Source organism: Salvelinus fontinalis, chromosome 31 (assembly GCF_029448725.1).
Source record: "Salvelinus fontinalis isolate EN_2023a chromosome 31, ASM2944872v1, whole genome shotgun sequence".
Lineage (NCBI taxonomy): Eukaryota > Metazoa > Chordata > Actinopteri > Salmoniformes > Salmonidae > Salvelinus > Salvelinus fontinalis.
In genome coordinates this window covers 13,194,641-13,208,511 of record NC_074695.1, presented here as the reverse complement: position 1 = coordinate 13,208,511, position 13,871 = coordinate 13,194,641, and the positions used below count along the sequence as shown (strand labels likewise).

General features: G+C 39.2%; 1 protein-coding gene and 1 long non-coding RNA gene across 7 annotated transcripts in view; one reads left to right on the top strand and one right to left on the bottom strand.

Annotated features, from left to right (window-relative positions):
• Positions 1 to 13,546, top strand: part of LOC129829568 (tumor necrosis factor receptor superfamily member 14-like) — a 34,159-nt gene extending 20,613 nt beyond the window's left edge. The window contains exons 1-7 of one of the 6 annotated variants that reach the window (XM_055891347.1): positions 8,173 to 9,677; positions 10,101 to 10,231; positions 12,193 to 12,253; positions 12,451 to 12,556; positions 12,649 to 12,933; positions 13,092 to 13,179; positions 13,279 to 13,546. In XM_055891347.1, the coding sequence (XP_055747322.1) occupies positions 12,451 to 12,556; positions 12,649 to 12,933; positions 13,092 to 13,179; positions 13,279 to 13,531 (732 nt within the window). In that variant the 5' untranslated portion in view covers positions 8,173 to 9,677; positions 10,101 to 10,231; positions 12,193 to 12,253 and the 3' untranslated portion in view covers positions 13,532 to 13,546. The other 5 variants (XM_055891345.1, XM_055891346.1, XM_055891343.1 and 2 more) reach the window with 5 other exon arrangements.
• LOC129829580 (uncharacterized) lies at positions 83 to 3,653 on the bottom strand. The gene is made up of 3 exons (XR_008755407.1): positions 3,046 to 3,653; positions 356 to 471; positions 83 to 231 (listed from the first exon to the last, which is right to left on the bottom strand). It is a non-coding gene; the product is annotated as an uncharacterized LOC129829580 (long non-coding RNA).
• Positions 13,547 to 13,871: the final 325 nt, after the last annotated feature.

Sequence of the window (13,871 nt, the reverse complement as noted above, 5' to 3'; positions counted from 1 at the left end):
AGGGTGACAGTTGAGGATTCCTTCAGCGTAGGGTGACAGTTGAGGATTCCTTCAGCGTAGGGTGACAGTTGAGGATTCCTTTAGCGTAGGGTGACAGTTGAGGATTCCTTCAGCGTAGGGTGACAGTTGAGGATTCCTTCAGCGTAGGGTGACAGTTGAGGATTCCTTCAGCGTAGGGTGACAGTTGAGGATTCCTTCAGTGTAGGGTGACAGTTCAAAGGCATCTTTGATCTGAAAGCACATTTTATTTTTCAAACACAACTAATTGCTGAAAGATTAATGAGAAGAATATGCTTTCAATTTCATCAACACATCGTTTTGATTAATGGGGACAACTCTGCGTCATGTACACTACCCTTTGTTAGGTCCTTCAGGGTCCCGGTCAACAGATAGTGGTAACACCACTACTGCATAAATCGTGGAAACGGTCCACCTTGTGCAAGGCTCACTGCAAATATTTCACCTGCCACTCTGGATATAAGAGAAGGTGAAATAAGAAAATGTTCCTTCATAGTATTTTTTTTAACATTTAGAAATATGTGTTTTACATAATTGTACATGTGCCTAACACTTTTGTACAGTACTGTATGTATGTACATACGGGTGACTATATATCGACTATGAAACAAATAGTACATGGCCTGCTTATGAGTTGCCATGAAAGAAAGTTAGATTAATTCAACTGAAAACGGGGATAACAGGCGTTTGTAGCTAAATGCTTTTGGTTAGCTTGAGAATAATAATTGCATGATTTATCATTCTACGTTATGCATGTAATACAGGTATGTATGTAATATAGTATAATGTTATGAACTGACACTGAATCGTAGGAGCTAACTACCAGGGTTGCAAACTGCCGAGGGCCCAAAATGTGAACACTTTTTGTTGTTGTTGCACTGAAACATGCAGGGGGAAATGCAGGTTTTAACTAACTAAACAACAAAGAATATGATCTATATGATCAGTGTGTGTAAAATAAAAAGTGGTTAATGTGACTAACTCACAGCTAGAAAATGTAAAGAAAGTAATCCAATGTTATTTGTTGCCTAGACTTTACTGCAAATGACACTCAAGTCGTGAGAAAAAAACAATACAATGCTTGTGACCATGACAGCCTTTATAATAATACAATGCTTGTGACCATGACAGCCTTTATAATAATACAATGCTTGTTACCATGACAGCCTTTATAATAATACAATGCTTGTTACCATGACAGCCTTTATAATACAATGCTTGTTACCATGACAGCCTTTATAATAATACAATGCTTGTTACCATGACAGCCTTTATAATAATACAATGCTTGTTACCATGACAGCCTTTATAATAATACAATGCTTGTTACCATGACAGCCTTTATAATAATACAATGCTTGTTACCATGACAGCCTTTATAATAATACAATGCTTGTTACCATGACAGCCTTTATAATAATACAATGCTTGTTACCATGACAGCCTTTATAATAATACAATGCTTGTTACCATGACAGCCTTTATAATAATACAATGCTTGTTACCATGACAGCCTTTATAATAATACAATGCTTGTTACCATGACAGCCTTTATAATAATACAATGCTTGTTACCATGACAGCCTTTATAATAATACAATGCTTGTTACCATGACAGCCTTTATAATAATACAATGCTTGTTACCATGACAGCCTTTATAATAATACAATGCTTGTTACCATGACAGCCTTTATAATAATACAATGCTTGTTACCATGACAGCCTTTATAATAATACAATGCTTGTTACCATGACAGCCTTTATAATAATACAATGCTTGTTACCATGACAGCCTTTATAATAATACAATGCTTGTTACCATGACAGCCTTTATAATAATACAATGCTTGTTACCATGACAGCCTTTATAATAATACAATGCTTGTTACCATGACAGCCTTTATAATAATACAATGCTTGTTACCATGACAGCCTTTATAATAATACAATGCTTGTTACCATGACAGCCTTTATAATAATACAATGCTTGTTACCATGACAGCCTTTATAATAATACAATGCTTGTTACCATGACAGCCTTTATAATAATACAATGCTTGTTACCATGACAGCCTTTATAATAATACAATGCTTGTTACCATGACAGCCTTTATAATAATACAATGCTTGTTACCATGACAGCCTTTATAATAATACAATGCTTGTTACCATGACAGCCTTTATAATAATACAATGCTTGTTACCATGACAGCCTTTATAATACAATGCTTGTTACCATGACAGCCTTTATAATACAATGCTTGTTACCATGACAGCCTTTATAATACAATGCTTGTTACCATGACAGCCTTTATAATACAATGCTTGTTACCATGACAGCCTTTATAATAGAATGCTTGTTACCATGACAGCCTTTATAATAGAATGCTTGTTACCATGACAGCCTTTATAATAGAATGCTTGTTACCATGACAGCCTTTATAATAGAATGCTTGTTACCATGACAGCCTTTATAATAGAATGCTTGTTATCATGACAGCCTTTATAATAGAATGCTTGTTACCATGACTGCCTTTATAATAGAATGCTTGTTACCATGACTGCCTTTATAATAGAATGCTTGTTACCATGACTGCCTTTATAATAGAATGCTTGTTACCATGACAGCCTTTATAATAGAATGCTTGTTACCATGACAGCCTTTATAATAGAATGCTTGTGACCACTCACATCTAAATATTGCACTTGGGAATATTTTTTTAAAAGTAGAAATATAATGAAACAAACAGGCATTCAATGTTTGCTATTTTATAGTGGCAACTATAGACATCGATCAAGTGCACAAGGCTACATGTGTGCAAAAATAACGTTCACCGAGTAAAAGAAAAAGTTTAATCTCCCACACACACACACCCACGTGTTACTGTCATGTTCAACACAACAAAAACAATATCTTTGGGCTACACTGCACATTATTACATTGTACACTTTCTGCCTGTGGACATCTGTTCTACAATGTGCCAGCAAAAGTGAGAAAGAGGGCAAGTGTGTGGTGTTCCTTTCACCTCAGTTTAAGTCAGGCCCAGGTCCAGCTACACTTGATCCCTGAATCCACTTGTTTAACAAGCAACGCCTCATTTTCACCTAATTCTCTCATTCTGAAAATTAACCACATACTGTTGAGGGAAAACATGAGTTAACAGATAGTGGTTAGTTTGTTAGCTAGTTAACATTTCACACAGATTGCCAGGGTCCAGTAAGCAACTAACGTTAACGCGTTATAACTTGAGGAACAGCAAGGAGTCGAATACCAAAACGGCGAATTTCGCAGAAAGGTGACTAGTTTGCATCACTGAACAACCAGCTATGTAGAAGTTGAACGGAAGAACGCCCAGTGCTGCTGACCTGAAATGCCATCATTACAAAATCGATCGTACTGTAGGTGTCCTCTATGACTTCCTTTGTGTCGGAAAGAAAGGCTGAACAGTATTGGTTGGAGCCAAACTGACACTCAAAAAATGGCTGACCAATGAAGAAGCATCCTCCACACCTCCCAGTAAAGCCCGCCCACAGCTGTGGGGTCAAAAGTGCAAACGAAGAGCCAGTGTTTCAATCGACAACAAAAACGTTTCAAAAGCAAAATAAAAAGAGGCACAGCAAGCAAAGAGGGCAGTCTAGTCAAAATGGAGAGTGGTTTTGTTTTCAAATACATTTTTTGTTCTTAAAATTGGGGGAATAACGTTTTGCGCTCTATTAGAAAATATTTGATTGCACATGTAACGGATGTGAAATGGCTAGTTAGCGGGTACGCGCTAATAGCGTTTCAATCGGTTACGTCACTTGCTCTGAGACTTGAAGTAGGGTTTCCCCTTGCTCTGCAAGGGCCGCGGCTTTTGTGGAGCGATGGGTAACGACGCTTCGTGGGTGTCAGTTGTTGATGTGTGCAGAGGGTCCCTGGTTCGCGCCCGTGTTGGGGCGAGGGGACGGTCTAAAGTTAAACTGTTACATTGATGCTGTTGACCCGGATGACTGGTTGCTGTGGAAAAGGAGGTTGAAAGGGGGGGTGAGTGTAACGGATGTGAAATGGCTAGCTAGTTAGCGGGTACGCGCTAATAGCGTTTCAATCAGTTACGTCACTTGCTCTGAAACCTAGAAGTAGTGTTGCCCCTTGCTCTGCAAGGGCCGCGGCCTCTCTGGAGCGATGGGTAACGACGCTTCGTGGGTGACTGTTGTTGATGTGTGCAGAGGGTCCCTGGTTTGCGCCCGTGTTGGGGCGAGGGGACGCCATAAAGTTATACTGTTACACATTTGTAATTTTTTTTACTTTGAAGCCTCGTTTTTGCTTTCAAAACAATTATTTTTGATTGAAAAGAAAAACGTTTTGCTCTCAACAAAAATACAAATGTATCTCCATAGCTTGTGCCCATAGAAATAGACGGGGGGCGCGGGATGTTCCACAATGCTGGAAAGGGGGTCAGAGTTAAAAAGTTTGAGAACACCTGGTGCAGAGATCATTGTACCATCTAAACCGCTGTGAAATATCTTCTCCATAACCGAAAACATTGTATTTTCAAAACTGAAAGTAAAAGACACAAAACATTTACTTAAGCAAGGGAAGCATATAAATAGTGAACATATTGTATAACAGATCTACCGCTTCTTAAACTTGCTTTAAATGATCATGACAGATCTACAACTCAAATTTCTATGCGAATTTGGTCTGGTTGCACAAAAAGTGACATATTTCAGCTTTAATGTTAGGTAAGATTGGAGTTGAGGGTATTGACGTCCCAAGGATCCCAGATAGTACTAACCATGGAAAGTCCCTCGTAAACAAAAATGAAAGCTTTGGAGTTGAGGGTAGGGCAGTCAAAGATTCCAGATTCCATGGTTATTGCTAAGTCCCTCATAAACAAAAGTTAGTCTGAGTTCATACCGCAATTGGACTATTTTATAACTGGGTTTTTCTCTGTGAGAAGGGATAGAATAGGTGGTTCGGGTGGTAGGTCTGCTACATTTATCAAAGAACATGAATGCGTGGCAGCGGAGATTTGTAGAAAAGGGGGTGAAATCACGTTGTTTAATTACTATAATCCTTGTCAACCCAATTCGGTTTCTTAAGTAGACATAGTTGCGAAATCCAGTTCAGGTTATAAGGAGATAAAGTGTGGAGATTTCAATGCACATAACATCTTGTGGGGCAGCAATAGCACAGGTTTAGTGGTTGAAGATTTTTTTGGAGCGGATGGGACTAGTTTGTATAAATGATGGTCGGCGGACACGGGTAAATGTGACTAGAGGTACATCGTCATGTTCATATCTTATATTGGTGTCCTCCATTGCTGGTATATGTGAGTGGGATGTGATGAAATAATCCACAATAGACAGTGATCACTTCCCAGTCAAGTGCAACATAAGTCTTAACATGTGTTTTCATAAAAGGGAACTGTTTTCATATTGGTGCTTTGACAAAGCAAAGTGGGATCTTTTTTACACTGTGTGAAAAGGAGAGTCAAAAAATGTAATTTGAAGGTTCGGTAAAACACTGCTGCATCTGTGAATTCAGTCATATTGGATGCTGGGGATGGTAGATGAAAAATAGTTCCTTGGTGGACTGAAGCATGTACTAAGGCCATCAATAATCGTGATAATGCTTTTAAAACTTTGAAGAATTACTTGACATTTGATAGCATGATAGTCTTTCAGAGAGAGAGAGCGCTTTGGCTAGGAAAGTCATTAAGAATGGCAAAGAAATATGTATGGTGGGAATTCTGTTCTTCAATAGCTTCAGTACTCAACTGGCGGACCAGATCCAGAACAGGGTAAATACAGACCACAGGTTACTACTCCAATAAATTACATTATCCAGCCGAACCTTTGCCACCTAGGAAATGTGTGTGACCGGACCTTCTCAAATAGTACTTGAGTACCCCTGTTCTATAGTAAGGGAAACAACTGGGGGATGTGTGGAAAAGGTTAAAGTGGATGATGGGGAAAGGAAAGACAGAACAGATATCTGTGTTATATGAGGAAGATGTTATGGCTGTTTCAAACAAAGAAAAAGCAGACAGTCTGGGAAGAGCTTTTTCAGCAGTGTATAAAGTTGACAATCTAAGTGATGAATGTAAAAGATTCACAGAAGAAAAGCTAAGAATGCATGAAGATGTATACCATAAGAAGTGTTATTCTGGAGAATGGCTGGATGCTTAATTAACCATGTTTGAAATAACGAGGGCTTTGGAGGGGTGTGGTTGTACTGCTCCAGGTGAGGATCCATTATGTTACATTATGTTTAAACATCTGCCTACAGAAGTTTGGGGAAAGATTGAGTTTATTTAACAAAATATGGAGGACAGGAGTGCTACCATCAGGATGGAAACATGCTGTGGTGTTGCCTTTTGTGAAACCTGGTAAAGATCCATCCTGCTAGTTATAGACCTATTGGACTTGCATCAAATCTCTGTAAATTAATGGAACAGTTGATTGTAAGCAGATGTATTACTTTGTACACTGGGGTCTATTAAGTCTATACCAGAGTGGATTCAGAAAAGGAAGGACAAATCTATGCAAGAGACAAATCATTTGTTATTCTATATATTCAACAGAAATGTTTGCGTTGATTTTTGGTTTGAAATGGATAGAGGTGCGACCAAGAAGAGTAGTAATATTGTTGGGACTGCATCAGTTTTGTGTAGTTTAAGATCTGGAAAGTCAGAACGTGATGATTTATGGTTAGAAATAATGATGTTGTTGGGCTTACAAAGAAATGGTATTGAAATTAATGATACAGGTGCAGTTGGGTAGAGGGGAAAAATAAAACATGAATTCTGAAAAACGGGTTAGATTTTTGGCAGAGACAATGGGATGATGTAAGGGAAGACATTTTTATTGTACAAGGAAATCTATACAGGAGATAGTAGTAGTCCCGTGTGGCTCAGTTGGTAGAGCATGGCGCTTGCAACGCCAGGGTTGTGGGTTCAATTCCCACGGGGGGACCAGGATGAATATGTATGAACTTTCCAATTTGTAAGTCGCTCTGGATAAGAGCGTCTGCTAAATGACTTAAATGTAAATAGTGTCATGTAATGGAAATAGTAAGGGGGAAATGATGTTGTGTAAAATGAGATTTGAGCATACAGGATTGGATACATCTTTGAAATTGATAGGGAAACATGGTACTGGAATGTGTAATGGCTGTACGGTTTAGGAAACAGTTGGACACGTATTATTATTTAGTGAGATGTGTGATGTAGAAAGGGAGAGGTTGTGTGACAGGGTCAGGGGAGTTGGACAGGAATGGGGAGTGGGTGGGGTGATGGGAGTAGTGAGGTTTGTAGAGAATTCTTTTATAAAAATTTCTGGGTAACTTAAGAGAATATTTTCAATCAAACGTAATCAATCAAATGTATTTAATAAAGCCCTTTTTACATCAGCTGATGTCACAAAGTGCTGTACAGAGACCCAGCCTAAAACCCCAAACAGCAAGCAATACAGATGTAGAAGAGCGGTGGCTCTGGAAGAAATTCCCTAGAAAGGCAGGAACCTAGGAAGAAACCTAGAGAGGAACCAGGCTCTGAGGGGTGGCCAGTCCTCTTCTGGCTGTGCCGGGTGGAGATAGTACATGGCCAGATTGCTTTGCTTCCTTTAGTGCATACACTGTTCAGTTGTTTGTGTAGCCAAGACAAATATCGGTATAGATAGGTCGTGACTGGCCTCACACAGTAGGTGCTGGTGTATGCACCTGTCAGTTGTTTGCGATTCGCCAATTTCAAGAACAAAAAGTCTGAGTTCAACAGGTAAAAGACTGCTCTGTTAATTGTATAGGACGATTAACGTTCTTAAGTGCATTGTACCATCTAAACCGCTGTGAAATATATTTTCCATTACCAATAATATTGTATTTCCAAAATGAAAATAAGACGCTAAACATTTACTTAAACATGGGAAGCATATAAACAGTGAACATACTCTGTATAACAGATCTACCGCTTCTTAGACTTGCTTTAAATGAGAATGACAGATCTATAACTCTAATTTTATATACACATTTGGATGGTCTCCCAAAAGCTACATACTGCAGCTTTAAGGGTTAGGGATGTTCCACTGATCCCGAATAGCACTAACTCTGGAAAGTATCTCGTTCAAATACAAAAGTGTGAACTAGTCCGACTTAATCAAACAGGTAAGACTGCTCTGTTACATGTGTAGGAAAAGTATATTCAATGTTGATTAAATATGTGTAATATTGTATTTTAAAATATGATTTTCGTATTCGAAATGAACTGTTAGCTAAAGTGTTATTTTACGTTAGTGCTAGCCCTAAAGGACACGACGCTGTCCAGCCAAGACAATAAAAGACAAACACCAAGAGACTGGTCAGCGTTGTTTTAGCTAGACACAGGCTTAAAGGGTAACATTAAGTAGTATAACCGTAACTACATGTAACATATGGCTTTGCATTAGTATACGCATCAAAACTCCCTAAGCAAAGTGACACTTCGCTTTTACAGTTTGAGTTATTACATAAATCTGATTAGAATTCCGAAGGTGCAATTTCGAAATTGGGTAGGGCGTCTTTAGTTTCTCTTGTCAGGCGTTGCATAACAATTTATAACTTGTCAGAAATGTCCTGATCAGGAAACATGTCAGCAAACATTTTAGCTAGATTTTGTTAGCCCATAGATTTTGTTGTAATGTTTGAGACACTCAAAGATGACATGAATACACATTAGACATGGCAAAATGTATAGAATTGCAAGAAAATGACCTATTAAAACAGCAAAATGTTCTCTGCACCCTGTGACAAGATGTGTAGAATTGCTGGAAATATGCTTTAATTCTGCTGAATTCTCCCCACCAACCAGAGGGGTGTGAACATTTTTATCACGAACAGTGCTTGTGTCCATAGAAATAGACGTGGGAGCGAGATGTTCCCCAATGCTGGAAGGGGGGCCTGAGTGAAACCGTTTGGGAACCCCTGGTGTAGAGAGTCATTGTACCATCTAAACCACTGTGAAATACTCTACATGAGAAAGTATGTGGACACCTGCTCGTCGAACAACTTATTCCAAAATCATGGGCATTAATATGGAGTTGGTCCCCCCTTTGCTGCTATAACCGCCTCCACTCTTTTGGGAAGGCTTTCCACTAGATGTTGGAACATTGCTGCAGGGACTTGCTTCTATTCAGCCACGAGGATTAGTGAGGCTGGGCGATTAGGCTTGGCTCGCAGTCGGTGTTCCAATTCATCCCGAAGGTGTTTGATGGGGTTGAGGTCAGTGCTCTGCAGGCCAGTCAAGATCTTCCACACTGAACTCAACAAAAAATTTCTGTACGGACCTCGCTTTGTCCACAGGGGCATTGTCATGCTGAAACAGGAAAGGGCCTTCTCCAAGCTGTTGCTACGAAGTTGGAAGCATAGAATCGTCTAGAATTTCATTGTATCCATATTAATGCCCATGATTTTGGAATGAGATGTTCAACAGGCAGGTGTCCACATACTATTGGTAATGTAGTGTATGTAATAACCCCAAAATATAACTGTTTGTACTTACGGGTAACCAGATCGTGACTACAACTAAGTCTTTGACCACACTGTGTCCTTATATTGGACGCCGTGGGGCGGCAAGTAACCTAGTGGGTAGAGCGTTGGACTAGTAACCGAAAGGTTGCAAGATCGAATCGCCGAGCTGACAAGGTAAAAATCTGTTGTTCTGCTCCTGAACAAGGCAGTTAACCCACTGTTCCTAGGCCATCATTGTAACTAAGAATTTGTTCTTAACTGACTTGCCTAGTTAAATAAAGGTTAAATAAAATATTGGTGAGTAAAAAAAATCTACCCTTTTAACAGAGGGGCATACATTTATGGTCCAGCATGACACCACCGTTGTACTACAAATCACTGTGATACAAGGCATTTGGTTGCTGGCAATGGGAGACAGCATTTTTGGGTTTTAATATGTTGGTTCACATAACACAGAAAAATGTAATTGCATATACGATAAAATTCCATTGAACCAAAAATAATCAGTTCTAATTTAAAGTTTTAAATAATGTACGGCAAATATTGAAATATTGTATGATATTAAACTTTTCCAATTTTATTTGTGTGTGACTCAAGGTCTACATGAGGATTGACGACAACCGGGATGTTCTTTGTTCAAATCTAAGATTCTAGGGTGATGGACCTTCTTCCACTGAGATGTTGAGGATTGGAGAACCATGGCTCAGTTTCAAAGCTTGATATGGATAGTAAGTTAAACGTTTGGGTTTTGTAAGCTTAGTAGCTTGGCATCATTTTACGCTACAGCAGTAAATGGCACCAGACAGTATGCTCAGAGTGTACACCAATGATGTACAGTGCATTTGAAAAGTTCAGACCCCTTCACCTTTTCCACATTTTGTTACAGTACAGCCTTATTCTAAAATGAATTAAATCAATATTTTCCCCCATCAATCTAAACACAATACCCCATAATGACAAAGTGAAAAAAGATACCTTATTTACATAAGTATACAGATCCTTTGCTATGAGACTAGAAATTGAGCTCAGGTGCAACCTGTTTCCATTGATCATCCTTGAAATGTTTTTACAACTTGATTGGAGTCCTCCAGTGGTAAATTAAATTGATTGGACATGATTTGGAAAGGCACACACCTATGTATATAAGGTCTCACAGTTGACAGTGCATGTCAGAGCAAAAACCAAGCCATGAGGTCGAAGGAATTGTCCGTAGAGCACAGAGACAGGATTGTGCCGAGGCACAGATCTGGGGAAGGGTACCAAAAAATGTCTGCAGTATTGAAGGTCCCCAAGAACACAGTGGCCTCCATCATTCTTAAATGGAAGAATTTTGGAACCACCAAGACTCTTCCTAGAGCTAGCCGCCCGGCCAAACCGAGCAATCAGGGGGAGAAGGGCTTTGGTCAGGGATGTGACCAAGAATCCGATGGTCACTTTGACAGAGCTCCAGAGTTCCTCTGTGGAGATGGGAGAACCTTCCAGAAGGACAACCATCTGTGCAGCACTCCATCAATCAGGCCTTTAAGGTAGAGTGGCCAGACGGAAGCCACTCCTCAGTAAAAGGCAATGACAGCCCGCTTGGAGTTTGCCAAATGCCTGAATGCTAAGCTTCTCTTCTGAAGGAAACCTGGCACCATCCCAACTCTGAAGCATGGTGGTGGCAGCATCATGCTGTGGGGATGTTATTCAGCGGCAGGTTCTGGAAGACTAGTCAGGATCGAGGCAAAGATGAATGGAGCAAAGTACAGAGAGATCCTTGATGAAAACCTGCTCCAGAGCGCTCAGGACCTCAGACTGTGGCGAAGGTTCACCTTCCAACAGGACAACGACCCTAAGCTCACTGCCAAGACCATGCAGGAGTGACTTTAGGACAAGCCTCTGAATGTGGTCCAGCCAGAGCCTGATCGAACATCTCTGGAGAGACCTGAAAATAGCTGTGTTACGAAGCTCCCCATTCAACCTGACAGAGCTTGAGAGGATCTGCAGAGAAGACTGGGAGAATCTCTCCAAATACAGGCGTGCCAAGCTTGTAGCGTCATACCCAAGAAGACTCAAGGCTGTAATCACTGCCAAAGGTGCTTCAACAAAGTAGTGAGTAATGGGTCTGAATGTGAATGTGATATTTCAATGATTTATTTATATATAATATTAATTATACATTTGCAAAAAAATCTAAACCTGTTTTTGCTTTCTCATTATGGAGTATTGTGTGTAGATTGAGGGACAAAACTATTTAATACATTTTAGAATAAGGCTGTAACATAGCAAAATGTGGAAAAAGTCAAGGGGTCTGCATACTTTCTGAATGCACTGTATATTGGAAACAGTTCTCCATAGGAATGAATGGATTTTTACATTCAATAAAATGTTTCAATGGTGAAATGACTTGTATTTTATTATTTCTTTGTTGAAGTGGGGACAGTAATATTACTACAAAAAAACTAACGAATAGGTCAAGTTTAATTCACGTCATATAATTAATAAGTATGCATTACTGTGTCTAATATAATATAGGCTACTTATCAAAAACGAATGTAGACATTAATACATGCATTTCTATAACTTTCTAAATCTTTACCAAAAAGTGGCTGCATGGTGCTCAATTCAGCGCCCTTTTAGTCATCCTGGCTTTATACTCCATTTTTGTTTTGAAAATGGTTTGGTCTTTGAACATTGTCAAATCTTCCAGCAGGGGACATGGCCTTGCAAAAGCAAATTATTATATTTCCTCTTTGAAAAAATCAATCTGAGTAAGTAAATTTCACTAACATTTATTAATCAAAACATGGAAATCTTAACTATGCTTTCTCTCTATTTGGAACTTTCAATCTGAACTCTCCTCCTGTCTCATCTCTACCTTAACCCCAAACTCTCTTCAACCCTGCTTTGTCAATGTGTGACCCCTATTTTTCAACTGTGGTAATGTGTTCTTTTTCTCTATTTACAGATGAACCTAGCTATCATTTTGACACTTCTAACCATTGAGCGCTCTAGTGCATGTGGTAGAGCAGAGTACAGAACAGGTGTTGAATGCTGTCCTATGTGTTCTCCAGGTAAGGACCAGCTCTGTATACTATATGGATTATTATGAAGAAAATACATTTCAATACCAATCAATCCATGACACTGACCTTCTATCCCACAGGAAACCGGGTACATAAACACTGTACAGAATTTACAGTAACTTCCTGTGTCCCCTGTACCGACTCCACTTTCCTTGATGAACCCAATGGTCTTACAGCATGCATACCGTGCACAAACAACTGTGACCCAGGCATTGGTTTGAAGGTAAAGCAGCCATGTAGACCTTCATCAGACACTGTCTGTGGGACACTGGAGGGGTTCTACTGTCTAGACCCAACTAAGGATGGTTGTAGAGCAGCCCAGAGACACAGCAGCTGTAAACCTGGTCAATACATCAGTCACACAGGTTGGTCTTCTGTCTCACTCATTATACTAATTGTGTTGTCATAATTCAATTGAGTCAAGTTGTTAATTTCAGTGTGAACAATCATTACAGTTAATGGAATTAAATAAATGGGGGGACAAATGAATTTTTCATTAATATTTCAACATGAATTTCTGCAGGAACAACATCTACAGATACTGTGTGTTCTGACTGCCCTGGTAAAACTTATTCAGATGGTTCATTAACATCTTGTCAACCACATACAGAGTAAGTGTGAACATTATTAGTTAGTTCAAAAAGTTATTCCCCTGAAGATATAAAAATACAACTATAAAGAAAACATACCTCTGTTTATGTCTTTAACAGATGTGAATTCTTGGAAATAAAACCAGGAACTCCTTGGTCGGATTCAGAATGTGGAGTAGCCTCACTTCCCATAGTTGGAATCATAGCTGGTGTTCTCATATGTTTTTTTCTGATAGCCACCATAGCTGGTGTTTGTTTATTTATGAGAAAAATAGAAATAGTGAGAACAAGACAAAACTTCGGTAAGATGACTGGAATTGTATTTGTACCATTCATTGTTTTCCTTGCCTGTGATATTCAGTTTACTCTGTGAATGCTACATGTTCTACTTCTCATAGTGTAGATTACTACTGTTTGTTGTCGTCATGGTTACATGGTATGTTTATTACAATATTGGTCATCTGTCTTTTTTTTTTTATAGACCCTCAAATACCTACACAGGTATGTTTGGAAATCTATGAATATATTTCATCACATTGTACGACTTTGTGCTTTCTTCTGTCTGTGAAATTTGAATTTATTGGGACAGTTTCCCAGACAGATTATGCCTAGTTTTGGAATGTGAAGCACTTGAAATGGAAAATCTCCATTGAATGTGCTTCTTAGTCCAGGACTGAGCATAATCTCTGTTCGGGAAACTGGCCCAATGTGTT